Source organism: Talpa occidentalis, unplaced genomic scaffold, assembly GCF_014898055.3.
Source record: "Talpa occidentalis isolate TD23 unplaced genomic scaffold, MPIMG_talOcc4v2.1 talOcc4.3, whole genome shotgun sequence".
Classification (NCBI taxonomy): Eukaryota; Metazoa; Chordata; class Mammalia; order Eulipotyphla; family Talpidae; genus Talpa; species Talpa occidentalis.
The window spans coordinates 132,956,590-132,983,902 of record NW_023603184.1 but is presented as its reverse complement, the minus strand read 5'-3'; the positions used below and the strand labels follow the sequence as shown (position 1 = coordinate 132,983,902).

Here is a 27,313-nt window from a genome sequence, read left to right as displayed (position 1 = left end):
TGATAATTTCTTTTTTTTTTTAAAGATTTATTTATGCATACAAGAACTAGGTTACAGGCCAGAGGTGCAGGGGTGAGGGGAATCACCAGAGACAGAGTGGGAGCAGAACAGGCAGCTCTACTGAAATACACTGCTGAGGGGAGCAGCAGGTGAGACAGGAGAGGTCTGCTGCACCATGTGGGTATCTCCCTGGCTGGCCGGTGATGGAACTCGTGCTGCAGAGGCTGAGGATCGCTTCATAATGCTGTGTTTAACCCCTTGCACCACCAGGAATGCCCAAATTTTATGTTTTTGAAGCAATTACGTATACCAACTGCAATCACATTAATTTAAGAATAGTCTGCAAAGATGCTCTTCAGAATATTTGCTTAATTTATAAATGAAACACAATATAACACTTACCAGAGCTCAGGGCTGTTTTCAGCCTGATATTGAAATATTAACTATTTCAATCCTTATTTAAAACTTTTTTTGAGGTTAGATCTATTATTACTATCCCCCATTAACAGATGAGAAGGTTAGAAAATAAAGAAAACTGTTACTTATTATATTATGTAACATATTAAGTGGTAGAGCTGGGAATTAAACTTGGGTTCACTGGACAGAAAACTCTTGATCACTGTACCACCAGTGATGCCAATGACGCCTTTGCCAGTATCAGCTAGGTCAAATTCCTCTTGGAGAACTGAACTTGGAAATTTTGTGTGTATGTTTGGGCTCATGACTTCATAGTTTCCTAGACAACTACAGCTATATAACCTGTAGTGTGTTTCCTCTTTGCCTGGTTGCTATGAGTTCAGAAGTAACTTTTGTGGTTAATTGTGGTTTTTTAATAACCATAATTTCTTGATATTTTTCTTTCCTCTTTGCATCTTAGTTTCTTTAGTTACACTTAATTTTTCAATTTACTGTTTTCTGAATTTACTATGAGGGACCAACCAATAATCACCTCTAACAGTAACCCCAAATCAGTCTTGACTAGAACTATGTCCTGTTTTCCAATTTATAAATCAAAAGAGTGACCAGACTCTCTTACCATCAATCATTTATGGTAAGACATGAGTAAACTAAACTAAAAGGTCACTTGGAACCAATGATCTTAACTTCTTTTAATATTTAACAATAAACACACATTTTATTAAATTTGGCCTTTTCAAAACGATCAGTAACACCAGAAGCAGCACTGGTCCCTAGGCCCACTCTGCATGGTGAGCTGAGGATAATGGTGATACTGTTAATTTTATCATCCATCCTAAAATGATTTTGTCTTTCATCAAAGGCAAAGTTTAATGGTAGAGAATAAAAGGCTGGACCATTTAGATTCAAGATGGCTTGCCTCTTTCTAGTCTGAGCTCTACCATATTAACACTGAGAAGTCACTTAAATTCTATGGGTTGAACATTTCGTGATTAAAATATATCTTCACTACACAATTCCAATCTCCTTCTAGCTGGACACTTTGATAATTTTCTGGTATCCTTTCAGTTTATATATGAAGAAACAAGGACCAGGGAAATGAAGTAAATGAATCAGAGTAAAACAGTGCAAATTTCTTTTGAACTTTGTGCAATTTATTAAAAAATTAAACATTGTAGGCTTGCCTCTTAACCCAGAGGCTACTGCTACTCTGAAAGTGGTATCTTTTTTTCCCACTTCATTACATCTTTTACTTCATATACAAATATAACAATGCATATACTATTTTTAATTTTTTAAATGAATATACAAAACTTACAATGGCTCATTTCACCCAATACAATGTTTTGGATTTTATCCATTGTTGATAGAGAAGTATATAAATGCTATATAGTATTTCAATAAGGTGATAAACTTCAATGATCTTCAGGAACCTAGCCTTTCAAATGTTTGTCCATTTTCTTTCTTTTTTTTTTTTGAAGATTTATTTTATTTATTTATATAAGCAATGGGTACAGTCAGAAGCGTGGGAGGGTGAGAGAATTCACCAGAGCTAGAGCAGGGGGCAGAACAGGCAGAAGGACTGAGGTACACTGCTGAGGGGAGCAGCGGGCGTGGCAGGAGAGGTCTGCGGGCCATGTGGGGCCCTTGCCGGAGGCCAGGAATCGAACTGGCGCTGCAGAGGCTGCAGGCAGCTTCGCAGCCCAGTGCTCAAACACTGCGCCACCAGGGGAGGCCCTGTTTTTCCATTTTCTTGAACAAAGGCTTCCAACCAGTTTTTGTTTTTTTTTTAAGATTTATTTATTCATGCATACAAGAATTGGGGTACAGGCCAGAGGTGCAGAGGATGAGAGGATTCACCAGAGACAGAATGGGGAACAGAATAGGCAGGTCTATGAAATACACTGCTGAGGGGAGCAGAAGGCGAGTCAGGAGAGGTCTGCTGCACCATGTGGGTAGCTCCCTGGCCAGCCAGAGGATTGAACTTGTGCTGCAGAGGCTAAGGATCGCTTCACAGTGCTGTGCTTAACCCCTTGCACCACCAGGGAGGCCTTTACAACCAGTTTTTGATCCTGATATTCATAGGGAAACACTTTCCAGGGTGACCCACAGATAGATATGTGTATCTTTAAAATCAAAGTTTACCATTTTATTTATTCCTGTTATATATGATGCACTTCATTACACTTTCATTTTTTAAAAAATGCTGGAGTAACACATTGTATGCATAGTCCACTAATGAGTTACAGCCTGTCATTTGAAAAACACTGTTTTAGGGAGTATCTTTCAAACTCCCCATAACATTTTCAATACTATAATATTCTTCCAGGATGGAGTGAGAAAGCTAGGGTGGGAGGTGAGTTCAGTTTAGAATTTTTTTCAGGCATTGAAAGATGTAGCTAAAGATGAGTATATTAAAGATGTAGGATGACTTTAAGTACAGAAATCAAGTTTGTGAAGCATGGTTTTAGGCAACAAGTCTCATTTCTTAGCATGAGGCAGTTCTGGACACTATAAATAGATTTTTAAACAAATGGTTCTTTTTCTTTAACTTATAACAACAAGAATTATTACTCACAGTTCTGCTGCCTGGGAAGTCTAATATATCTATCATGGTCGCATTTGATGAAGGCTCTCTTCCTGGTTCCTAGGGCAACCTGAACTCCTCCCAAAGGCCCACTTCTCATTACCATTATCTTCAGGAGTTAGGATATCAACATATGCTTTTGAGGGTGAGGAGTGGTCCATTCAGACCATAGCAGAATAATAAAGTTTGAAACTTGATTAATATTTTAAATTAATACTGGAAGTTTACTATTTTAAGGATTCCTATAGTCTATTACTATATTGAATGAGTATTTTTAGAAAGCAAATAAAAACCATTCACTATAACTTACATATTTACTTGTCATGGTGATTAAACAATGTCCATAGCTCAGGGATATAGCTTTATCTATACTTCCTCATAAACTGTATTGATAAGTTTTATGCCTCAGTTTATTTACGACGCACTATTTACAGACTTAAATACCAATTACATTATTGACATAAGGGTCTCCTATGAGGATGGTGCAATGGAGATCACTGTCTCTAGTAGAAGTGGGACTACAAAAGAATCTTCAGTTCCAATATGGCTACATTTTATACTGGTCTTTGAAGGTGTATTTTAGTCTAGGGGTATGGCTAGAGACATAAGAATATTTTGCTTGTAGCAAAGTTATTACTTTCTATTTGCTTCTTGGCATTGGCATCTTTCTTAAGTACTCTAATCCCTCCATCTCCAGCTCTGAGAGTACAATGCTTGGCAAAATCCAGTGACTTCCATGAATAAACCAGTCTTCAAGTGATGCAGAGGCATTTAGCTGCCTTGCTTTCTTAGCCTGACTTTGAAGGAAGTAATGGAATTGAGCTGGCAGAGAGAAAGCTGCATCTGCCAAAGTTCAGAAGAAAGAGCACCCAAAACATAAGTGCAAAGGGGAAACAAGCGTTAGGAGGCTATCATGCCAACTAGGAGAAATTTTATGGTAATGACCTGCAAGAACTTGGACTCAAACACTTTTACTTGAATCTTTCACCTTATAATACATTAACTGCTGCATCTCTAGACACATATAAGTTAAAAATAATAACTGGGGTATTTAACACTGAAGGCATAGCTATCCATCTGATTCTAGACTGAGTCAGAAAAATGTCATGGAGACTGAAGTGGAAGATGGGAGTCCCAGGTGAGGGGATCGAACTTGTGCTGCAGAGGCTGAGGATTGCTTCATAAGGGTTGTGCTTAACCCCTTGCACCACCTAGAAGTCTTTTAACCCTTTTAATCCAAACATGGCTCACAATATCTCCTCTTCTCTGACTCAGTATCCCATTGTTCTGGCCTCTCCCTATTTTTCTTCTCAAGCAAGCAAATCCATTCTACATCCTCTCACTTATTTTTTTAAAATCTGTATTTCTATTTCCTTAATGAAAGTGCTCTTCTTTGAGGTCAATATGCCCCTTAAAGCTAGGGTGAACATATAACTTAACATAGAAACCAGGGGGTATTATTATTATGTTAGGAACACAGGTGTACATTGGGACTATTATCAGCAAACCAGAGAACATGGTTACAGTCTTATCAAGTGAGTGTCACTCATTTTCCTACAATTTTCATCTATCTTCTGGTTAGGAAATGGGGTGAACCTGCCCTATACAATCCAAAACCATTTTTTCCCCCAGAATATTTACACTTAGGTGTGAAATTCCATTTCCTCTGATGCTCCTTTCTTTTTTTTCTTAAAGATTTATTTATTTAAAGATTTATTTATTTATTTATTTATACAAGCACTGGGTACAGTCAGACGTGCGCGAGGATGAGAGAATTCACTAGAGCCAGAGCGGGGAGCAGAGCAGGCAGAGTGACCAAGTACACTGCTGAGGGGAGTAGCGGGTGGCAGGAAAGGTCTGCAGGCCATGCGGGACCCTTGCAATTGCGGCCGGGGATAGAACCGGTGCTGCAGAGTCGAGGGCAGCTTCACAACCTAGCGCTCAACCGCTGCGCCACCAGGGAGGCCCAAAGATTTATTTATTTATGCATACAAGAGCTGGGGTATAGGCCAGAGATGCGTGGGGTGAGAGGATTCACCAGAGACAGAGTGGGGAGGAGAACAGGCAGATTGACTGAAATACACTGCTGAGGGGAGCAGTGGGCGAGACAGGAGAGGTCTGCTGCGCCACGTGGGCTGCTCCCTGGCTGGTGGGTGATGGAGCTTGTGCTGCAGAGGCTGTGGATTGCTTCATAAGTGTTGTGCTTAACCCCTTGCACCACTGATGCTTCTATTCTCTTGTTACTTCTTCACTACCTTTCCACATTATTATTATTTATTAGCTTCTCCTGGATTCATTCTTCAAAGCTTTCAGCACCTGGTTTGGTATCTTCCTCTACTCTCTGAAATCCTGATTATCCTATCACTCTCTGATAATTCGATCACCAAAGGCCAGAACTTCTTAACTTCCATTCTGCATTCTGGCATCTTGTTCAAATTTCTATTCACATAATATCAAATTTCTATTCAGAGTCCTCTATATTTCTGTATCTCTCTTGCACTATCCCCTTTTAACACAAGTTCTTCCACTACACTGGGACCCAAGTTCTCTATTTTTTTTTCTGTCAGTCAGTATCCTTTTCTGTATAGCTTTCTCAGTAGTCCATTATTTCAATTTATTTCTCTTAAACTTAACTTCTTTGATCCACTATCCTCCAGCTCCCTACCTGGTAAAATTTCTATACTGGATTAATCCTGTGCTTCATTTTTTTCAAGACTGTATCTGGGCTGTGAGCACAACTATACCTCAGCATCAAGTATATGGCTTATTTGTCACTGACTTCAGCTGGTTCCTCTATTCTGTCCAGCAGTTTTCCCATATTAGCTAGCCTCTCACCCATTTTTCTTTTTCTTTCTTTCTTTTTTTTTTTGAAGATTTATTTATTTATGCATACAAGAGCTGGGGTACAGGCCAGAGATGCAGGGTGTGAGAGGAGCCACCAGAGACAGAGTCTCACCCATTTTTCATTGCAATTATTTCAAGCATTTTTATCTTAAATGTTCAAGTCACTTTCCCTTCGTTCTCAGTATGACTGATACTTTCAAGTGCTCAGCTTCTCATCATGTTAACAAGCTCACTTTTATCTGTACCCATCTTTTCTTACTTTTCCTAAGTATCACCTTTCCTTTCTGAAGATAATTTCACTCGTGCTGTGGAACCTTATTTTCTCCTTTTCCTCAGGGATCTCCCCTCACCAATTTTCTTCTATCCTCAATCTCTTTACTACTACTGACACCTCCTCATCAGCACTGAGACATTCTTACGTTGCACATAAAAAGAAAACTTCCCACAACCGCATAGCCTCCTCCAGCTAGTAGTTTCTGCCTTTCCTTTTACAACTAAACTCATTGAAATTATTGTCTATATTTCACAGTCTGACCTCCCTCACTTATTTTCTCAACAATTCAGGTCTGTTTCCTGCTATCACCACCACAGGCAGCACTTGTTGCTGTTCTCTCTTCTTTGCTCCTTGCATGCATCTCCTAGCTTTCCTTTTAGGTCTCTGAATGGTTCCATTTAGAGAGTCTATCTCCAAAAAATGCTGTCTCTCATGAATCTCTTTCATTAGGCCTGTTTGAGTGAGGCTGAATAACCCACTAACATTCTAATGCAGACAAAGGTAGATGAATCTATGATATTCTTTAAGGTCTGAAGTCTGGCCTTTTGCTTTGTGGGGTTAGAGACACTCAAGCTCATAGATGTACTGTTGTTCTTAGAAAGGACAACTAAGAAATTATCTAAACTCATAAAAAGTGCTTGCACTAAACCCGGAAACATCATTTTTTTTTTTGGTAAAGGAAAGACAATTGTCAAGTACATCTGAGCCACTGGGGGGTTAGAGGCACACACCCCAACTCAGTCAAAAATCTTAGCACCTAGCTCCACAATTGTGGTTGATGGAATCTGTGAATATGGAAGCTGTGGACCCATCTTTCTCAAGTGTGTATTTCCTATGCATGTGAAAATAATAGGTAAAGTGAAAATATGACAAACTTACTAAGGTTGGATTTGGAATTGATCAGAGGATTCTGTTGAGTGATGGCATACCTAAAGTTACCAGACCTTAGAGACTACAATGTCTACCTCTCCATCAATCAGCTTTGATGGCAATATTCCTAGACTTAGGGGAGGGGTACCCCTCTCTCATCTGCACTAAATTGTGAAGAAATATATTTTGTTTGAATATTAAATTCTGTTTATCTTCTAATATGAACATCATGAAATATTAAATTGCTTTTAAGATTATGAACATACCAGATCTCATGTTCATTGTATTTGTTGGATATTTCTTGATGTTTTGGGAAGCTCTTCTGGATTAGGACAAGTTATTCAAAAATGCCATGAAGCAAAGTTCCCCCCAAACCATCAATCAGATTCCTTCATAAATAGTATGTTATCAAATTATTACTATTTTTTGTTTGTTTTAAGGAAATAAATTTGCTATGAGAGAACATCTAATTTCTATACCTATGCAAACTGGGCCTGAAAAGATCAATTAAAAGAGCATTGTTCTATTTCTCTACTCCAGTATTTATGTATTTATTAATTAAAACAAGAGAGCAATCCTAATCTCAAAGCTTTAGTTAAGGGATTCTTATAATATGTTCAAATTGATCTTTACTATACACTGAAAGCTGCTCTTCACCAAAAGTTTCTTGAAACCCAAAATGCCATTTAAAAATACCTGAACCATTTAAATTAAAAGTTCATGACACAAAGTCACTTATTCATTCTTTGGATATGTAGGTGCAGTTAAGTATATGAAAGAGAGGAATATATTCCTGGAAGCAATGAATCAGAAATCGGTACCCTTTGAAACAAAATGTGCAAATATGTGTGGTGATCCACCATTCAAAGTTCTTGTCTCTATCTCCTTGTCATCAGTTACTCAATCCTTACAGTGTTATCGTTTCATTCATAATGATTCTATCATCTTATTCACGTGTTCAGAAGAACTTAAGGTAGTTAGAGATGAGTATATGATGTTAAAATATTATGTGGCAAATAGGTCAAATTTCACACATAAGTAAGCGCTGGATTTGGTAGTTGGATACTGATTTAAGAACATGCTGCCTATTCAGCTTTCCTCTCAAGTGGGCAATATTGGACAGTATATAACCCAAAGGGACTTAAATGTAACAGGTCTGTAAGATGATAAACATATTAGCTATTTAGGAGACAGTATCACATGGTGGTTATTACTATGGGCTTTTTAGAATTTAAAACATCTTCATGTCCAGTTCAAACATTGTGGGACCCTGGGGTCAATATTAGCTCTTTTAAAATGAATGTGTGAGTTAGATGAGATAATGAATATGATGGGCCATGCACGATGCCTGGCACAGAATAAACGCCTGTAATAATGGAGATATATATGGCTTTCCTAGTCCCACTGATAGTCCCTTCATTGAAATTAGCTGTATCACCAGTTTAAAGTACTATGAATACCTCATAATACTTTCTTAAAAATGTTTTTCAAAAACAGTCTTTTAATAAGCTCTTTCTGGGATAGAGATTATAGGACTTTTGATGATATCCTTAGTCCAGTAAATGGGACTTCCCAGGTGTCTAACACATTGCCATGACATCAAGCTTTTTGAAGCTTGAACACAGCTATCAGGGGAGGTATTGGTGTTATTCTTATCTGCCTACTTCGTGTCTTGAGACAGTTCAGAATGCCACACTAATCTCTATATTAAGATAACCTTTCTCTAAACCACAAGTCATGAGAATTGGGGGAGATGACATTTGACTTCACTACCTGTAAATGACCTTTCTTTGATTCATCTCTCTTCCATAGCACACACCCTCTTTCGGAGTCGTCAAACAGAAAATGGCTCCCATTTCTATCCCTGTAATACTTTTAATTCCCTTGGTTGCCATTGGTGGCTATAAAGATGGAAGGCTGAATCCCTGGATTTTTTTCCTTTGCTCTCTGCTGGTAATACTCTTCTATTTTCTTCATTCTATACAGAATTTTTTAACATGTATTAGGCTTTGTTGTGCTATACGAGAATTTGAGTTTACAAAAAGGTGAGGCATCTCACACACAGTGGGCATGTACTACCATGAGCCTTTCAGAGGATTTAAAAAACAGGCTGATACTCCTGTCACTGGTTTAACTACCAAATACACCCCTTCAGATGTAACATATCATTACCCTACCTTAGACTATGGGTATCACCAGAATATCACCACCCAATCTTTAGTATTACAGATCTTTAGGTTAGTCTGCCCCTATCTTCACCTCCTAATTCCAAAGTGAAATGATTTTTGCTTTCCTTCTAATTCCCAGATGGTGTTTATTATGTTATATCTAAATGAATGCTCACTAGACAACGTGGTCTCACTATACCATTATCCTCTACTTTAAAAATTTCAAATAATGTATTTTTTTTTTCTTATTCTAACAATCTGTAGGTGTTCCAACCATGTCACTCTATGGTTTATATTTGACAATTTCAGTTTACTAGAAAAACATTCTTTTTTTATGATTTATTTACTTATACAAGAACTGGGGTACAGGCCAGATGCGTGGGAGGGTGAGAGGATTCACCAGAGCTAGAGTGGGGAACAGAACAGGCAGAATGACGAAATACACTGCTGAGGGGAGCAGCGGGTGAGACAGGAGAGGTCTGTTCACCATGTGGGTTGCTCCGAGGCTGGCGGGGATTGAACTGGCACTGCAGAGGCTGCCGACAGCTTCACAGTGTGGCGCTCAATCCCAGGGAGGCCCTAGAAAAACATTCTTCCCAAAGCTTTTCGCATTGTTTTTGTGAATTAGCTATGTATATGTGACCCTGCTCAAAATTCCTTCATTTTTGCATTAATGAAACTTTTTTCTCAAATACCAAAAAAAACCCTGCCTTTTAAAGTTACTATGACAGATTTTAATAACATCTTCAAAAAGGTGTGCTTTCATTTTTATTCAGAAATCTTTCCAGTTCTTACCCTCTTGGTCTAAGTTTATCTTTCACAATTTTAATTCTCATTTGGGATAGGGCTGGCTTGTCATCTGCTCCATATCAAAATGTGCTCTCTAGAAGAAATCTGATATTATTCTATCAAAGTGTGAATTTAAGTCATAATGTTACCTTTTCAAGGGACATGGGTATTTGCACAAGAGTCTTATCTCTAAGTGCAAAGTGATGAATTGTTAAAACAAACTATTGTTCACGGTGGATGGAATGAGAAGACCCTTAGCATGGGACTCACCTGCCAGCCCAATAGACCACAGTTATCACCGTAGCTGGGAGGCAAAATTGGGAGGTATTAACATGCATAACTTATGAACTGGATTTTTGGTATCTTAGAATGTTTTTTTTGAAACCATGGTTCCATTTTCTGGCTTCCTTGCTTCTTCATAGTGCCAATCTAGGTCGACAGGAGAAAGTGAGACCATTGTTCCACATCCCACTTAAAAAGAGAACACCACTTCAAAGAGGAGCACACCACCTGACCCAAAAGAAAAAAAAAAGTAATCAGTTTTAAAAGATTGTGCCTATGTGTCTGTGTTCTTTTTCAGGGATTCAAGTTATCTTAGGGCACCTAGTCTGTGTGATTATGTTTTATATCTAGCACAATAAAGTTTCCAAACTTTTTTCTTTGACATTAGGAAAACACTGCAACACTTTGAATTGTCCCCTCCTACCCTCTGCGAAAAACAAACTCAAAACTTAAAAAACATGGAATTAATTCCTTGAACAAACAAAAACGCACTTTTATCCAAATTCCTTTAAAGAGTACCTAGAGGTTTCAAATCTAAAGCAGATAACTTACACCATCCAAAGAAAACAAACCGATAGTTCAAAATGTACTTCTTAGTTACATGGCCTTTAAAGATTTTTCTTTTGTTAATTGCACTTAGTCATTGAAGAATGAAACCAGTTGTCTTACTTGATAGTCAACTTGATTCATGAATTATCAGGTATCAACAAGAAAATAATTTATGAAACAGAGGAATCACATAAATGTATTTTTTGCAAAAATTATATTTGATATAAACTTTAGTCATTGTTAGTATTTATAATATTTATAACATCTATCAGAGCATTTAGATCCTTCATGTGAACCACGAAATAGAGCTGACTTGTGAGTTGAGATTTGACCAAAGTCTTCATGAAACGACAATGCAGCTTTTACATCCTACTTTTTTGTCCCTTAAAATCAAAGTAGAACACATGAAAACTAGGTAAATATGTGATTAGCTCCACATTCATGCATTCAGTGTTTTGATACTGACTTGTGACAACACTGTGGTAGTTTTGAGAAAATGATTAGCAAGACAGACATAACCCCTTCCTTAAAAAGATGACATTCTAGTTGGGAGACATTTTCTTTTAAATCTCAACAAATGAACAAAATATTTACAAATTGCATAATATAGGAAATGTGCACGATATTAAGATAGGACTTGATACTGTAAAGGAGGAATCTTGAAGAATGGGACAGAAGGGTGAACAAGAGCCAATGTGAAAGGTAGTGGAAGTGGGGTATGGCTCCCCATAAGTGAAAATTTTAACTGTCCAACTAAATACATGGCAGACTACATACTAAATACACTGGGATATTACATGTCCACGATGGCACATTTTTATGCAAAGTAACTATAGATGTACTTTTAAAATGTTTATAGTGTAGTTGTGGCAAAGGCTAGAAATAAATGTATCCTCTCACCATTACTGAAATACCGTTGAGAAAAACTGTGAAAAATGAATTAGTTTATTCAGTTTTCTTTCCACGGTGGAATTCACTGTGAGTTTTTCAGGCCTAGTGTATAAAAGAGAACACCTAATCTTACCATAAATATAACCTTAAGGTAAACATAACCTTTACTTTCTGGTGAGCTGAACATACCATCATCTGCAAATGAGAAAGGAACATAGGAACACAGAATGTTAAAAAAGGGGGGGGAGGGGCACTTGCCCAAATGGTCTTATTCCTACATGTCATCATGAGATGTTTGCCATTCTAAAATTTGGAATATACAGTCTCCTTCCCAAATCTCCCATTCTGGGGGAGACAGGTCCAGAGGAAATGTGAAGTTTGAGAATACGTAGCCACTAGGGGGAGAGAGTGTGCCTCTGGTGATTAAAGAGCCAATGAAAGTAACTAATGAAAAGGATAGGCTTTCAAGGGAGCTAAATTAAGCTCTAATCAGTCACAGGCATGGACTATATCAACTGAGTTACTTTGGGGAACTTGAGGGTGAAACCTTGAGACTTCACATTGCATCGTCTACTATTAAAGAACTATATTGCTTAAGCTATTCATTTTATTTTTGAATGTTTTAATTCATCCGTTCTAAGGACCTGCATAACTATGCAGAATCTTAAACACTTAGGCTTAGTTTTTAGGAAGGATCTACGGTGACTTAGGGAAAGCAGTGTTGCTCTTTATATACTGGCGATTTATATATTAAGAACAATAATCCAATTTTCTGATTAAAATCCTTGCCATCTATTGGGATGATCAGAATGATTTGTTGGGTTCCGTGTTTAGTATTTCCCAAACATGATTTCGGAAAATTTTCTTTTATTTAGATAATTGAACAAGTCGAAAAAACCTGTGTTACCAATGTATTGATTCTCAGGTACATGAAATTTTCTCAAAATCAGCTCCTCTGAGCCCAAATAATTTCCTCACCAAAGAAAATTAGCTCATCTTGCTTGCCGTATACCACCAACTTCCATTTTTCTTAATTAGAATATGAGCCTATTGGTGCCATGATTTCATAAATACAATGTGTGAAATTTCAATCTAAATTTCAGTCTAAAATTTAAATATAACATTATATACGTCATAGGATAACAAGTATTTAGTGTGTATTAATGTGAATGAATTCTTTCCTCACCCCAAAAATCTAAAGAGAAGACATTCCCCCAAATTTCCCAGTTATTACAGAGTGGTGCCCAAGATATAGTTGTTTTCATTTTTAATGTATCATTAATGTATCATTTCTCTTTCCTCAGCAGGGAAACAAAACAACACAACTCAGCAACTATTTCTGGGATTCCTGAAGGAGTAGGAGGACGGTGCCTGCTCCTACTCTTAAAGCACTGATTTTTTTTTTTTTTTTTCACAATCTGTGATATAGTTTCTCAGAAATGCTGTTTGGCAGTGCTGACAATTCCATGTGTTTTCAAACTTAAACCACCCAGACGACACAGTTCCGTATTTTCAGCTCCTTTCATTTTCCTTTTCCCTTTAATTATACAAGTCTCCAGTCCCTCTTTTTTGCAAATGTGGTCAAGAAAGATACTAAATGCTACTATGGATAGAAAGAACGTGCATTTATTTTTCTCTTGATGCTCCATACATGTTCTCCCCAAATAACAAAAGCTGTGCTATTGAACTCAAAAAGATGACACTGACGGGCAACACTTGGCCTAGCAACAACTCTTGGGCTCCTCACCACTGCCCCTGACTTTGGTGCATGTGGCACATGCGTGGGGGACAAACAAAAACAAGTAAACACTCCAATTTTAAACTTGCACTGGAGCGCAAAACCCCACAGAGGCGCTTCACCTGAGCCCTGCATGTCCTTTCCCATCCCTTCCCGAGGACGCCTCCAGCCTGCCTCACGCCCTGGTCTATCAGGAGGGTTTTCTGAAATCGTGCCGCACGGTTCATTGCGAAGCCCGAGTGGGTGGGTCCCCGCGCACACCCCGACTCCGGCCAGGACGCCGATGCCGGAGCTCGGCGCCGGGCGCCCGGGCCGCCGCCCCGCTCCCTGCGCCCGGCCTCACCGCGGTTCCCAGTTTGGAAGAAAACTTCACGCGGCCGAAATGAACCTCCCTCTCCCGGTCCAGTCCCGGTCCAGTCCCAGCCAGCAGAAAACGTGAGCTTTATTAAGCCGGGGGCGCGGGCGGAGGTCGCTGCGCGCTCTCCAAAGCGCGTCACCTGGCCGCGCGCGGGGGGCGGGGTCGGCCGTCCCGGGGCCGCCGCCGCGGGGAGGGGGCCGCGGCCGGGCGCGCGGGTGGGCGCCGGGGAGGGCGCGCGGCGCGGAGCCGCCGGGGCAGCACTTGTCCTGTAATCGATTGCCGAGCACGCCGAGCGGCGCAGCGCGCTGACACGCGCACACGCGCCCTCGCGGGCCCGCCCGCGCGCGCGCGCGCGTACCACGACACACACACGCGCCCGGGCGCGCGGGCGCGCGGGCCCCGCACACACTCCTGAAGGCGCGCGCGCGCGCGCACGCACGCCCGAGCCCCCGGGCCCCGCACACACTCCTGAAGGCGCGCGCGCGCGCACGCACGCCCGAGCCCCGGGCCCCGCCGTCCGCAGCTGCAGCGGCCCCAGCCGGCCGGCCCTCCGCCCGCGGGCGTCTGCGCGAGCCCGGCCGGCGGGGGAGATGTGCTTCGGCGCCGGCGGATCGGTTTCTCGGGGTTTGACCAGCTGTCCCGGGCTAACCCTGCTCCTCGCTGAAGATGGAGGAAGTAAAAGCAGGATTACCCTTAGCTACAGAGCCACTGCCTTAGTTTCCACCTCCAACTGCAGTGCACAAACACACGTTAGGCACAGGAAAGAAAGAAAGAGAGAGGACACACTAACTGTAAACACAAACAAAAGGGTGATGGGATTATTTTACTGCATGCACGGCTGAGGTAAATCTCCGCTTGGCTTTTGCGTGATGAAGAACAGCTCTTGTTTTATTTGTCTTCTGATTCATAGATTCTATATATATATCTATATATATAAATATGTGTATCTGATTTGCAAAGGGGGGAGTGTTTTCAAAGTTAAGTGTAATTATATGGCATCTCGTTTTGCACTGTGATGTGATCAAATGACTTGTTGCTGTTAACCCGTAATAATAATAGTACTAATAATAATATAGTTGTTTTTCTCTGCGAGGCATGGATTGTGGTGATGATTAGGGGAGTGATTTCTGTGAAGGACGCTCAGGGAATCGGGTTAAAGATGCTGTCCTCTGCCTTAATTTATCGTCCCCTTCTGGTAATTTGTTTCTGGGATGTTAATCGATTCATCAGTTCTCATCTCCATAGCTGTCATGGATTTGGACTTGTTTTGCTTTGTTTTAACTTGAATTCCAAGAAAGATTGGGGTAGCCTGGAATACATTGCAGCTGTCCAGATAGACGAGATCCTGTTGGAATTGGGGGGGGGGCAGACCTGCTATGACACATGTAAAAAGGCAGCAATTAAATCACTTTGACAGCTTCTAGTATGGGCGCAAGAGATGGAATTAAGATTGAATTTTTTTTTCTTTTTCTGTCTTTTCTTTTCTTTTTTCCCCCCTTTGCCAAGGGCCAAAAACAGTCCTGTGAAGTTGGCCTGGGTTCCTTGCTGGGTTCTGCCTGACTGTCCCTCCCTCTTACCTCCCCCCCCTTCCCCTTTTCTTTCAGTTTTCTTGTCTTAGCTTTTGGTCGGTTCTTAAGGAACCGGTGGATCAAGTTTTTTCTCTTCTAGTTAATCGCATTGCTGTAGCACTGACTGACCTCTCTCTCTCTCTCTCTTTTTTTCCTCTTTCCTGAAAGTACGTGGTGCCATTCCTGAGTGACTTTTCCTACTAGACCATCCCAAAGGGACGAGGGGGAGGGGCAGGAGGAGGAGGCGAGGAGGAGGAGGGGGGTGTTCCTTCTCTCTCATTTCTTGGTTTTGTTTATCAGCCGATCTGTTTGCTGGATTTGGGCTCGGAATGACCCACCTGTAAAGTGCTTTTCCTTCCTCCTCGCCTTGAACTCTGCAGGGGGCTTGGCTTGAGGGGCCAAGGGAGGGAAGGAGAGAAGTGGGAAACACAAAAAACTTCTTTCTTTCTCTCTCCGTTTATCTTCAGCCCGACATTGTCACCTCCTCTTTGAGGGGTTAGAAGAAGCTGAGATCTCCCGACAGAGCTGGAAATGGTGATGAATCTTTTTTAATCAAAGGACAATTTCTTTTGTATGTACATTTCGTTTCTCTTTCTCCTTTTCTTTTTCTTTCTCTCCTTGTCTGAGGGTTAATAACCATTTCATTGATGGGGCAGACTTCTTTCGCTTCTCTCTGACGTTTCTTTCTTTTTAATATGTGTGTGTTAAATGTGTACATTTTTAAAGAGATAAACTCAATTGCAAAATATCCGAAGAAACTGTTCCCCTTTTAAACTTTACAGATGCCTTTCTTTGGAACCTTATGTAATCATAATTTGAAATAATTTGATAACAGTACAGCAGGTTGAAATTTAAGTGCTATGTAGTGACTGAGCTGGGAATTTGATCTGATTATTCCATAAAGAAAGAAAAGTTTTTTTTTGGGGGGGTGGTAAGGAGGGTGGTGGTGAAGAAGGGGAGGGGAGAGAGAAGGGAAGTGGTTTTGGAGACAAGAAGTGAAGCTGCCTGTTTTCCAGTAAGTAATGGAGAAATTCCAGGAGCCAGGGCTAAATATACTTGACGATCAATACAGAAATGGCTCATTGTGAATAATTTAGCTGCTGGTGCAGTGAGAGTTTTGAAACTAAAGGCAAAAAGGACCAGGGCCAATGGAAAAAAAAAATAAGTAAAAATCTCCTCAGGACATGTCAATTCTCTAAACTTTTTCCTTCAAAGAATACAGTTAGCTTATTGATCTTTTCATTTTGTGAAATCAAAGCTAGGGGGTGTCATCTCCTACAATTTACTTTTGTTTCTGAGAATTAAATTCTTGTTTTGTGTCATTGGTGCATGAAAATAATTTCCCAAACTTTATAAAAGTAATTATCTTCCCCCAACAACAACAAAAAAGTTTATGAAATTTTCAAAATCAAAATGTATTAGTAGACTTGGCATTTGTATCCAGCCATGGTCTGGCAGCAAATTAAGGTTCCAATGAACAGGTGCTTACCCAGAACTTGGGGTAGGCTAAAATGTCAATACAAGTCAGGGAGTTGGGTAACTGCTGCAGAAACCTTTGAGACACACTTGGGCACTAAGTTTTTTTGTTTTGTTTTGTTTTCTTATGTTTGTTTGTCCTTTCCCCCCCTCCCTGTTAGAACATGATGAACCAACTTGCAACAATTGTGAATAGAGCTATCTGTACACTAGGGAAGTCCTCAAACTGCAGTGTGATTGTGGGAAGAAATGAATGGTAAAATCCTTAAATCCCTGTTAAAGCTGACACACTGGAGCCATATCCCCTCTCCCCCATATATATTATTATTTTTTTTTGCTTAAAAGCAAGTAAATTCAGATTAAAAGCGTCATTCCTTTCTTACTACAGCCCATCTTACAGCACACTTATCTTTCCTATCCTATCTCCAGTAGGAATCAGATCATTTGCAGAAAGAGTTCAGTGACTTGCAAATGAGCACATACAGTACACTGTAGTATGTTTCTTGGGCACAGGTTGCAGCAGCAGCAACATGGGCTAACTGCTTGGAGCTTCAAATAAGTTAAGCATTTAATGGCAAATACTGAAAGGAATCATTGTGTTAAGGGTATAATCTTTTACTTTGCAGCACTGCACTTTGACTATGGAAACAGAGGCTATTGATGGCTATATAACGTGTAAGTATTCTTACTCATTAATTTGTTTTTGGTAGTAAAATTGTTTTTGTATTACCTATATTATACTGCGTGAATGATAAGTTTTATCAAGAATCAGATGTTTTCTTGTCCGTTCGCAATTTCACCTTTAAACGAGTTTAAGAAAGTAGCAGCACAGAAGTGAAGAAGGAAATATAGAACTATACTTACTATATTAAGGATAATATTTAATTAGTAATACTTGGCAGATCAACACTTTCTTACTAGATTTTAAAAATTTACTTTGTTTAGATATATGTCTACTGATATGGTAAGTACTAAATAGTTACTACTCTGTAACCTAATTTTCAAACACAACATGGTAGAGAATTAGTTTCCTTAAGTTAGATAATTTTTTTTAGGCAACTCTCCTTTCAAACATCCAATTCTTGATAATCATTTTGGAAAAAATGCTGCTGATAAATATGATATGCTTAATAATTAAATTTGATGGTAAAAGGAAACATTTTTTTCCCAACTAAAAGATACTTTAGAAATCAACTACTCCAGTTTCACTTATTTTTCAGTTATGATTATTGTAATAATGAAAGTTTGAATTTTTTTTTTATTGTGGACTGGTTGTGACTTTTCATCATTTCATTCATTTACGCTATATTTCTAAATGATATTTCCTTATTGTTTCTTTTAAGGGAAAAATGTATAACATTAAAATTTCAACGCAATGCATTCCACTGCATGTATGAAGCAAAGTTGGTAATTAGATTTTATGTGACAGTGAACAGAGACCAAAAGATTTTATTTTGTGAAAGCAGGTGACAATGAGCTTTCACCTGAAAGGGAGCACTCCAATATGGCAATTGACCTCACCTCAAGCACACCCAATGGACAGCATGCCTCACCAAGTCACATGACAAGCAGTAAGTCTTCATTTTATGATTTTTTTTTCTATTTCTCTAGTGACAGACTTGAATTTGTTAGGTCTGTAGGGTCCTCTCACATTGTGGTGTAGCTGCTGCTATAGATTTTGCTAAAGAAAGAACAACACAGATTTATTCCTGCTCATTCTAGTACCATAAAACATGAGCCTGCTTACTAGTCTGAACTATCCCAAGGTGGCATTTGGGAGCTGGTGCTTACCTGTATCAGGTAAGAAATGTTAGGCTTTGCTGGTTATTGTTTTGACTCGCCAGGTTTATGACTAGATGTGTTGTTGTTGTTGGATGAAAAATATGAAAACCTGTCACTTCCAAAGGACTCTTCATAGTAAAAAAAAAAAAATGAATTAATTTTATATTGCCTTGGTACAAAGCGAGTTCATCAGTGGTGGTATTGCAGTGTGAGTTGAGCATTATTTTTTTGACATGTGAAAGTTTTTTCTTCAAAGCATTGGAAGTGAAATATAATTGGAAAAAATTTATGGAGCTCATTTACATCCATTTCTCTTAATAAAGTGAAAGCCTTTTGTTTCTCACTATCCAGAGAAGAACTGAGAAAATTTGGAAGGAGGTTTTAAACTTGTAGGAACAGACAGTTTTGGATACTATGCTGGATAAAGGACTTCTCACTAAAGTGGAAAACACTGCTTTTTTTCTTAATAAAAGAGCAATTTACATGTAGTCAGTGATAGAAGACAAAATACTTTTAGACTATATTTTGTTTTCTCTTAATTATAATGTCTTACCAGTTTTAGACTTAATGTCTAAACTTACTCCTGTCCAAATGTAATTTGAAATCTCGTGTTTCCATTATAGTTTTTGTATGTGTTATAGTCTTATATAGAGAGGACATCTGAGAATGTGTAAATATTTAATTTGAAAGTTTTGTATTTGGGTGATAGGTGAAGGAAAACCCTTTTATTTTTTTTTTCCCACAATGTTTAATAACAACAACAAAATCCCTAAATCATATACTGTATTATGAGACTATTCTTTAGTTAATGCTGATTATCTGGAGAGAACAAATTTTCCTTTACACTTTCCCTTCTTAATTCTTATAAAGATTATTATAAACCTACTAACTTTGTAAGTAGAAAAAAGTTATGAATTATGAGCAAAATTATATGGAGTACTATTAAATCAATTTTTCAATTCATTAACTAAGAGATTTTAGTTATTGATTTGAAATTTTTATTGAACTATGTGAATTTGGTTTTAAAAAGTTTTCTTTTTATTAATGGGAAGTAGTTCCTAGGTAGATTCCATTCTAGAAGCGGTCCTTGAAATTCTTTTATCATGCAGAAAGAGTTAATAGTATGTGTATATTAAATTATAGTACTAATCTCTTATAATGGCTCTTGTAGTAGTAATTAATTTTTTTGCTAGTTATTGATTTGATAAAAGTTATACTAAAGTTGCAATGTAGGCAGTGTGCTTTTTATGTTTCAACATTTAATGTTTGTAGTTCTTGGTAGAAAAGATTTTTATTTTTCAGATAATTTTTCTATAATCTCCTAAGGAGTAAGGATAAATTGACTATGCATTTTCTGGTAAATATTTAGCTATTGGCTTTGGAAACATGGGTTAAAAAAATAATGGTTAATCCTGGGCTTTTAACTGCCATTCCCTAGCATCTGCTAAATAGCAGGAAAATGTTTGTTAATTGGTTAACTGGCTCCTTTATTTGTGAATTTGATTCTGGTTGTGTAAGCACTCACTTCTGAAAGGCTGTTCACCTCTTTATTTTAAATAAACAGTGAGGAGCATAGGCATAATCAATTTGAACAAATAAGAACTGTGCTTTGACATTTGAGCTTTTCACACCCAATAATAGTAAAATTAAGTTTGGTAGTTTTGTTTGTTTGTTGTGTTTTTTTTTTTTTTGACTTAGTAGCCGGTGGCAATTCCATGTTAGTACAGTTTTTGGCTAAGCTGCATGTGTTTTTGTCTTCTTTTCCAAAGAGTTGCAGGTTAAATATTTTGGCTCTCACTTCAGAGCTGTCTGTTGCATCCTTTATGTAGCCTCTATTTACAGTATCTAGGTTACCCACTTAGGTGTTAGATGGAGAAGATACCCATTTTTCCTCTCTTAGATCTAAGAGAATATCAGCATTTCAGATTGCCAAAGCAAGTAGTGGTAGAGAAGGACTCTGGTCTATTAACTAGACCACAAAACCTAGAATTGGTCACTAAGATTATTCTGAGACTTGGAATAATATGTGTGTGTAGGGTGTGTGTGTGTGTGTGTGTGTGTGTGTGTAGGTGTGAGTATGTATGTGTATTCATGTATTTATGTCCAGTCAAATCACTGTGCCCTAGATCACTGGTTTTTCTAAATCATTTAACATGCATTTTTCACTTTATCAAATGGAAATACCATTTATTTTCTGCATTGTTTTGTATCTTAAAATGTACTTCCCGAAGGACTCTCGTTTCTAAAAACAGAATTGTGGTTTTTATTGAAAGTAGGAAAGCCAAAAGTAAATGTGAAAACCTGATGATAGAATGAGAGAGCCTCCAGTTGCAGCAAAGAGAGGACAGGATTGCACTCCTGTGAGAGGGGAAGATATATTTTTGAAAAGTTTAGGGAAAAAATGAAAACCTGTGCTTTTATAAAGTAACTAACATTCTGGCAGTAAAGTATCAATAAGTTGCAGCAGCCCATTTATTTGGGCTGTAGGAAAGTGGTCAGTTTTACTATGAGGTCCTAGTTATTTGGTTAGGTAACTTGATAACTATTCTAAGATGAAGAGTATCTGTACAATATGCTGCCAGCTATTGTATAAAAAATAGTGACAGCAGCTATCATTATTTGACAGGGCTAGAAGAGAGCATTGGGGATTTGGGAGAGAACTAAAAATGTTATAATGCCTGACAGCTTTTGCCTTTAAAATTCAGCATGTAAGATAATCTTAAAAAGACATAGTAAGCAGTGTAAGTGATCTTCACATGTTATAATGACTACTTCCTATGTTTTAGAACAAATTTTGCTAGGGAATTTTAGACGTTTTCTTATAGACTAAGGCTCTCTTTGATAAGGAGATGGGTATTGTTGCCTGAGATCATTAGTGTACATATTGAGTTTGCTGACAATCTTCGGTGTCAGAGATGACAGTATATTCCTTGATGGCTACTGGAAATACACAGTGTTAAGTGATTTTAAAAATAGAATCTGGAAGTTAAGAATCTGAGACAGACAACTCAGACAGAACAATATGAAAATAATCCATATTGTATTTCGGCCCATCAGATGAGACTTTGTTATTCCTTCTGTTTCTGGGTTTGCTCATTTCCAATTCTTGAATAGTTGCTTCAGTATGACTTTCAAACTCTTCCATACCTGCTGCTGGTTATTTTGAGGTTTAAAATTTTAAGGTTGAGAAAATTGTGGTTAATTTTATTGTTCCTTATCTACTTTCAAAATGCTAATGAATAAGTTTTCTTTAGAGATAGTTAAATAGTATAAATCTTGTTTCTAGTACTTTAAAACCTTTATGTGATCAACTTCTTGGTCAATGTAATTTATCGGTGAGGTTGATAGCCAGGTGGCATGTATGGAATTGGAAGAAGTAGTAATTCTAGTTTTACAAGACTCTGTCCAATAATCAGGTCAGGGAATCTAGTTTATTCTTCTCAGAGTGCTTCACATTCATTTTTTTTTTCCTTAGCTAGTTTCCCTTTTTAGAGCCTTGTGAAGCATGTATAAATTTCCATTTTTCATCTGTGGACATGGAGCCTTGAAGAAATAAGTTATCCTCTTCAGTCCCTTAGCTGAAGGAGGAAGTTTTCGAGATCGAGACATAAAACTAATATTACCTTGTAGGTTAGTTAGATCACTTAACTGATTTCTCATTATAATGTCATTATTTCAGGGCGCCTGCCATGGCTAATTCTGACCTGTGTTTCAGTGAAAAAACATTAGTACAGAAGTAGAAGGGGTTATTATGAGGGCGGAGTGATATCAGGTAATCTTGGTAAGCAGATGCTCTAATGCACTTTTGAAAATACAGCTTAAATTATGGGACTCACCAGCTTTCTGAGTTGTCATCTATAGCTAGTTTGGCAGTTACCCTTGGTTGGATTTCCATGGGACACACCTTAATATAACACCAGAGGGACTTGATGCAAAACCTCACTCTGTTTTGAACTGAAATACTTAGCTTGGTGTATATTCCCAACATATCTTTACACTTAGTTTTTACTTGTTAGGGAATCTTTTTATTAAAGTGATTTGATTTCCTTATAGGTGTCAAAGTTAAGCGTTACGCTATCTACCAAAAGGAAATAAAAAAATGAACTAAAAGAAGTATGTATATGCAGGGAATTAATAGCAAAAATGCTATATTTTTTTGCTTTACTGCATTTTCCCCCCACCCCCCAATCTTTTTTAGGTTACTTCATATTAAGGATAAAGGTCTGTCTTTGAGAAGTAAAGCAACTTTTTATAGAAGTTTTATCCTTATTGCAGCTATCTTTGTCCGAATCTGTCTTCTCCACTGAAAGTTTATTTAAAAAAAAAAAAATGCATGATTGGTTAGTTTTCCTTCAGGCTGGAAGGAATTGAGATCTCTAGGTTCCCTGGTCTTCTCTCCTAATTTTGAATGTTGATATATTTTTATATGATAAGTAGCAACATCACTGTCCTAAAATGAGGAAGACTGTTGTTTCTGTTTGCTTTTTCTCATTATGTCTGTTTATATCAAACATATATTGATTTAGTAGTATTTTTCTTTTGTAAATTAATCAAGACTCAGACTCTCTCTGCTCTGAAATAGGTAAGGGAAGTTAGGAACTGTTTGTCTTTTTACAAATACGGTAATCACCACAGGAGCACGGGGAGGAAGGGGCATCATTTATTGAGTATCTGTAGGATGCTCACCACTATGCTAGATGCATCGATATTATTTCACTTTATTTCCACAACTCCGCGAGGCAATTAGTTGCTCCATTTTATAATACAGAAAACTGAGGCTCACAAGCAATAGATTGTAAATGGTTAAAAATATAGGCATTGGAGATATACAGATTTATGTTAGAATTCCTGTTTTGCCACTAACTTGTGGTATGACCTAAGGCATGTTACTTCATGACTCTGAGCTCCAATTTCCTTATCTGTAGAATGGGGTAAGCAGTACCTACCTCAGTGGACGGTTGTGAAGTTTAAATGAGGCAATGTATGCAAAATGTTTAACACAGTTCCTGGCACAAGCTAATATCTAATAAATAAAGTTTGTAGTTATCACTCAGAGCAATCAAATTACTTTTTCTTCAACCCATGACTCATAAGAAAGAGAGATTGTGTTCAAATCCAGATCTGTTTGAAATTTATGACTGTTGCTATTTTCCTATTACTACATAGGTCCATGTAACAGAGACTGAGATTTCTAATAATTTAGGGTAAAATTTTAAGGAAAAACTCTCTATCATTTAAAGCATATATGAAGATTTTGGTTAAGAAAGTAGTTTTTATTTGTGTTGTCTATATGTTAAATGTTATTTTTATTAGGTTTCAATGTTCCTGCATATAATCTTATGTTTTGGGTTGTAGGTTAGAAAAATCATTGATGATTGCTGGTTCTCCAAAAATAAAAGTCATTAAAAATGAAAATAGAAAAACTCCTCTTAGTTGAATAACCTATCCACATGTAGAATCAATTCTTTCTTAGAAACTACATACCTAAAATATCACCATATTTGATACTTCTCATAGTACCAGAAGTTCTCATTTGATGATACCTAATCATACCTGATTGTTGCTAATTGCTTATTTTGGGGGCAACAGTGTAGGTGTTTTAAATTTGAAGTAAATGTAAAGTATAATTATCATTTATAGGCATTTGGAATGTTGCTCTATCATTCTAGCTGGTTGATTTAACAAATATTTCTAGACTAAGTCTTATGTGCTAGGTGTAACTTGAATTGAGAGGTGAATAGTACACTGTCCTTGTCCTCCAGAAGCTCATACTTTAGTTTGAAAGATATCTAAACAGGACATTATACCATGTTAAAATCAATGTTCTCATTATGATGGGGAGTGAAGGGTGGTATGAGTTCTAGAAGACTTCCTAGAGAGATTGCTTGAGCTGAGACTTACTAAATGTCTAGGATTTAGGAGAGACGTGGAAGCTTTTTTAGTAAACATACCCATAATGGGAACTGAGAAATAACGTGATATGTCCTGGGTAACAAAATAGATTGGTATTTCTAGAGTGTTAGTTGAAGTCTAGGAATTCGAGGCCAGAGATGACTCCGGAGAATTAATCAGGACAATATCTAGGATATCCTGTATAAAAGGAAACTTACATTTCATTTCAAAGCAACCAAGGGTTTTAACAAAGCAGATGACTTCAGTATTTTCATTGATGTGGATCACACTGGCTGCAGTGTGGGGAAAACTATAGTGGATGGGGACCAGTCTAGAGGCAGAGTCTTTGTTAGAGTTTGTAGCATGATTGATTGAGAAATTGTAAGAACTAGTGGTCGTGAGAATAAAACCTAAGAAAAGACTTAGGGAAATATTCAATAGCTTAAAGTATACAGGCTTAGACAGTAAGGTTAGGAGAGGAGGGATTTCTTGACGATGATTCCTAGATTATTGGATAGATGGCAGTACGTTCCATTAGGGAAGATAGGAAATACTGGAGCAGGTGTTCAGGAAAAGAATTAGTTTGGTTTAATTCTGAATATAGAGAGTTGGAAGCACCTGTAGAATTTGGGAGCGGCAAAGCAACCAGGCAGGTGGATAGATTAGATTGAAGTGTGAATTTTCCTAAGTAGTGAAATCTAATATGTAGCTTAGGTTTGGTTACTTTGCTCCTGTATTACTTTAACAATAGTTTAGTGTTTCTTAAAAATTCTTCCCTAAGTAATTCTCACCATTTGATCAATGACCTTATTTCTCCAATAGCCCCTTTAAATCAAAATTCTTTATTGAAAATGTATGAGCATGCTTTTTAATGAACTCTCTTTGTTTAATAGAGTCCTTTTATGCTAGTCTTAGAAGTAGGATTAGTTGATGTGATTGACTCACTGATTTTTAAACACAATATGCCTGCCCTTCTCTTTAAAATTTTTTGATACATTTAGTATTATAACTTGTATTGTTGTATATTTTTTAAAAAAAATCATAAGGCTATGTTTGCCATATGCTCCAGTGCCTCTACTATAATTATCTTTAATCTGTAACCTATTTATAAATAAATTTATAAATAAATGTAGATTTAAAATTTATGAGGAATGATTGGTTAGCAAAATACTGATCAGTTCTGCCACATTAATAACCAAAGAATTTAATACTCTTATCCAGTTATTTTTGAAAACATGGAGCTAAATATACTTATGTAATATATTTCTTTTTGAAAATTAATTTTTTGAAGTTCATAATATTGTGTCTCTTGGGGTAAAACATTACTTAGAGGGCAGAATGTGGCGTAGAAAACATCTTAACATATTATCAAAATATCTCACCTTAAAAATATAAACTAATTACTCAAGACACCTGAAATTCCAAATTAATGTTAATGATGGAAATAATTCATCTGAAATTTCCTGTACATGGAGATTCAGAACTCTCTGGATAGATACTTTTATCTTTCAGTGCTTGATCCAGCCAACATTTATTAAACACTTTGTTTCATACACTGCTGATGCTGGGGCACAAAATATATGTTAAGACTTTTTTTGTAGAGAAGGATGTTAATTCTCAAGGTCCAAATAAATTCAGTTTTTGGAGGGGGAGGATATTGATAATCCTGTTGGATTTAGAAGCAAGTAAGTAGACAGACCATGATTTATATCTGTTTTAGTTGAATGAATAGTTTCTTACCTTTTTACTGCCAAGTTCTTCAAAAGTGTATAAATTTGAAGGTGCACATGAAACAGACGAAAATACAACCAGCTTTAGAGATAGGTTCTCACAGAATAACATGTCCCCAAGAAATTTTTTATAATACAAGATTTCATTCTCTGCCTTACAAGTTCTGAAACTTGATTTGTGGTGCACTCAAAGTGTTTCCCTAAGCACACATAGGGTTGACTCACAAATAAGTTTACAAAATTGATATTGAAAATCACAGTGTCAACTTATGTCTATACCTGGATTAAAACAAAACAAACAACGCCCTCCCTCCTGCCCCGCCAACCAACTAAGGTAGAATCTGTATCACTTCAGTTAGCTTGACTAGATCATTTTGTTCTTGTGAATTGACCTATGTGGGTAATCAGCAGAGGTCATTTGGTGAGCAAGGAATCTGAACAAAGGGAGTTAGTTATATAATTCAAATGTTTAATTTCGTCAGACTAAAGGAGCCTAATATATTCAGCATTACAATAGAGATAGAGTTGCCATTTGGATCATTATGGTTGAAGGCCTTTGTCCAAATCCTTCACCCTGAATGGACATGATTTAGTTTCCCTAGATACAGATTTAACCAAAATACATCTGAGAGCCATTTTCCCACCTCAGCTTCCTTGGATAAATTCCCCAGATTCAGTCTTTAATTTATATTAATGCATTTAATTAGGTTATAACCAATTCTTGCTGGATCAATTCATTTTCTTTAATGTAATTATCTCTTTCTGCTTTAGATTTGTTAAATGTTGATTTTATAGCTTAACTCTATAAAAACAATCTGTTAATGCCAACTACTATTACCATAAATTCAAACTTTCATTCATAGAATTGGTGATGGGTAATGCGGTCAGCAGTTTAAGAGGTCTTAATATCTATTTTAAGATTTATTTATTTATTTATACAAGCACTGGGTACAGTCAGAAGCATGGGAGGGTGAGAGAATTCACCAGAGACAGAGCCGAGAGCAGAACAGGCAGACTGACAAAGTACACTGCTGAGGGGAGCAGCGGGCGGCAGGAGAGGTCTGCGTGCCATGTGGGACCCTTACCCGGGGATCGAAC

At 37.7% G+C, this 27,313-nt stretch overlaps 1 protein-coding gene across 9 annotated transcripts in view; it reads left to right on the top strand.

The window, feature by feature from the left end:
* Positions 1–13,742: 13,742 nt before the first annotated feature.
* Positions 13,743–27,313, top strand: part of IKZF2 (IKAROS family zinc finger 2) — a 148,870-nt gene continuing 135,299 nt past the window's right edge. For 2 of the 9 annotated variants that reach the window (XM_054700062.1, XM_037523987.2), the window contains exons 1-3: positions 15,580–15,869; positions 17,438–17,486; positions 18,278–18,382. In XM_054700062.1, the coding sequence (XP_054556037.1) occupies positions 15,867–15,869; positions 17,438–17,486; positions 18,278–18,382 (157 nt within the window). In that variant the 5' untranslated portion in view covers positions 15,580–15,866. Of the gene's footprint in view, positions 13,845–14,369; positions 14,611–15,300; positions 15,503–15,579; positions 15,907–17,437; positions 17,487–18,274; positions 18,383–27,313 lie in introns of those variants that run through there. The other 7 variants (XM_037523984.2, XM_037523981.2, XM_054700060.1 and 4 more) reach the window with 7 other exon arrangements.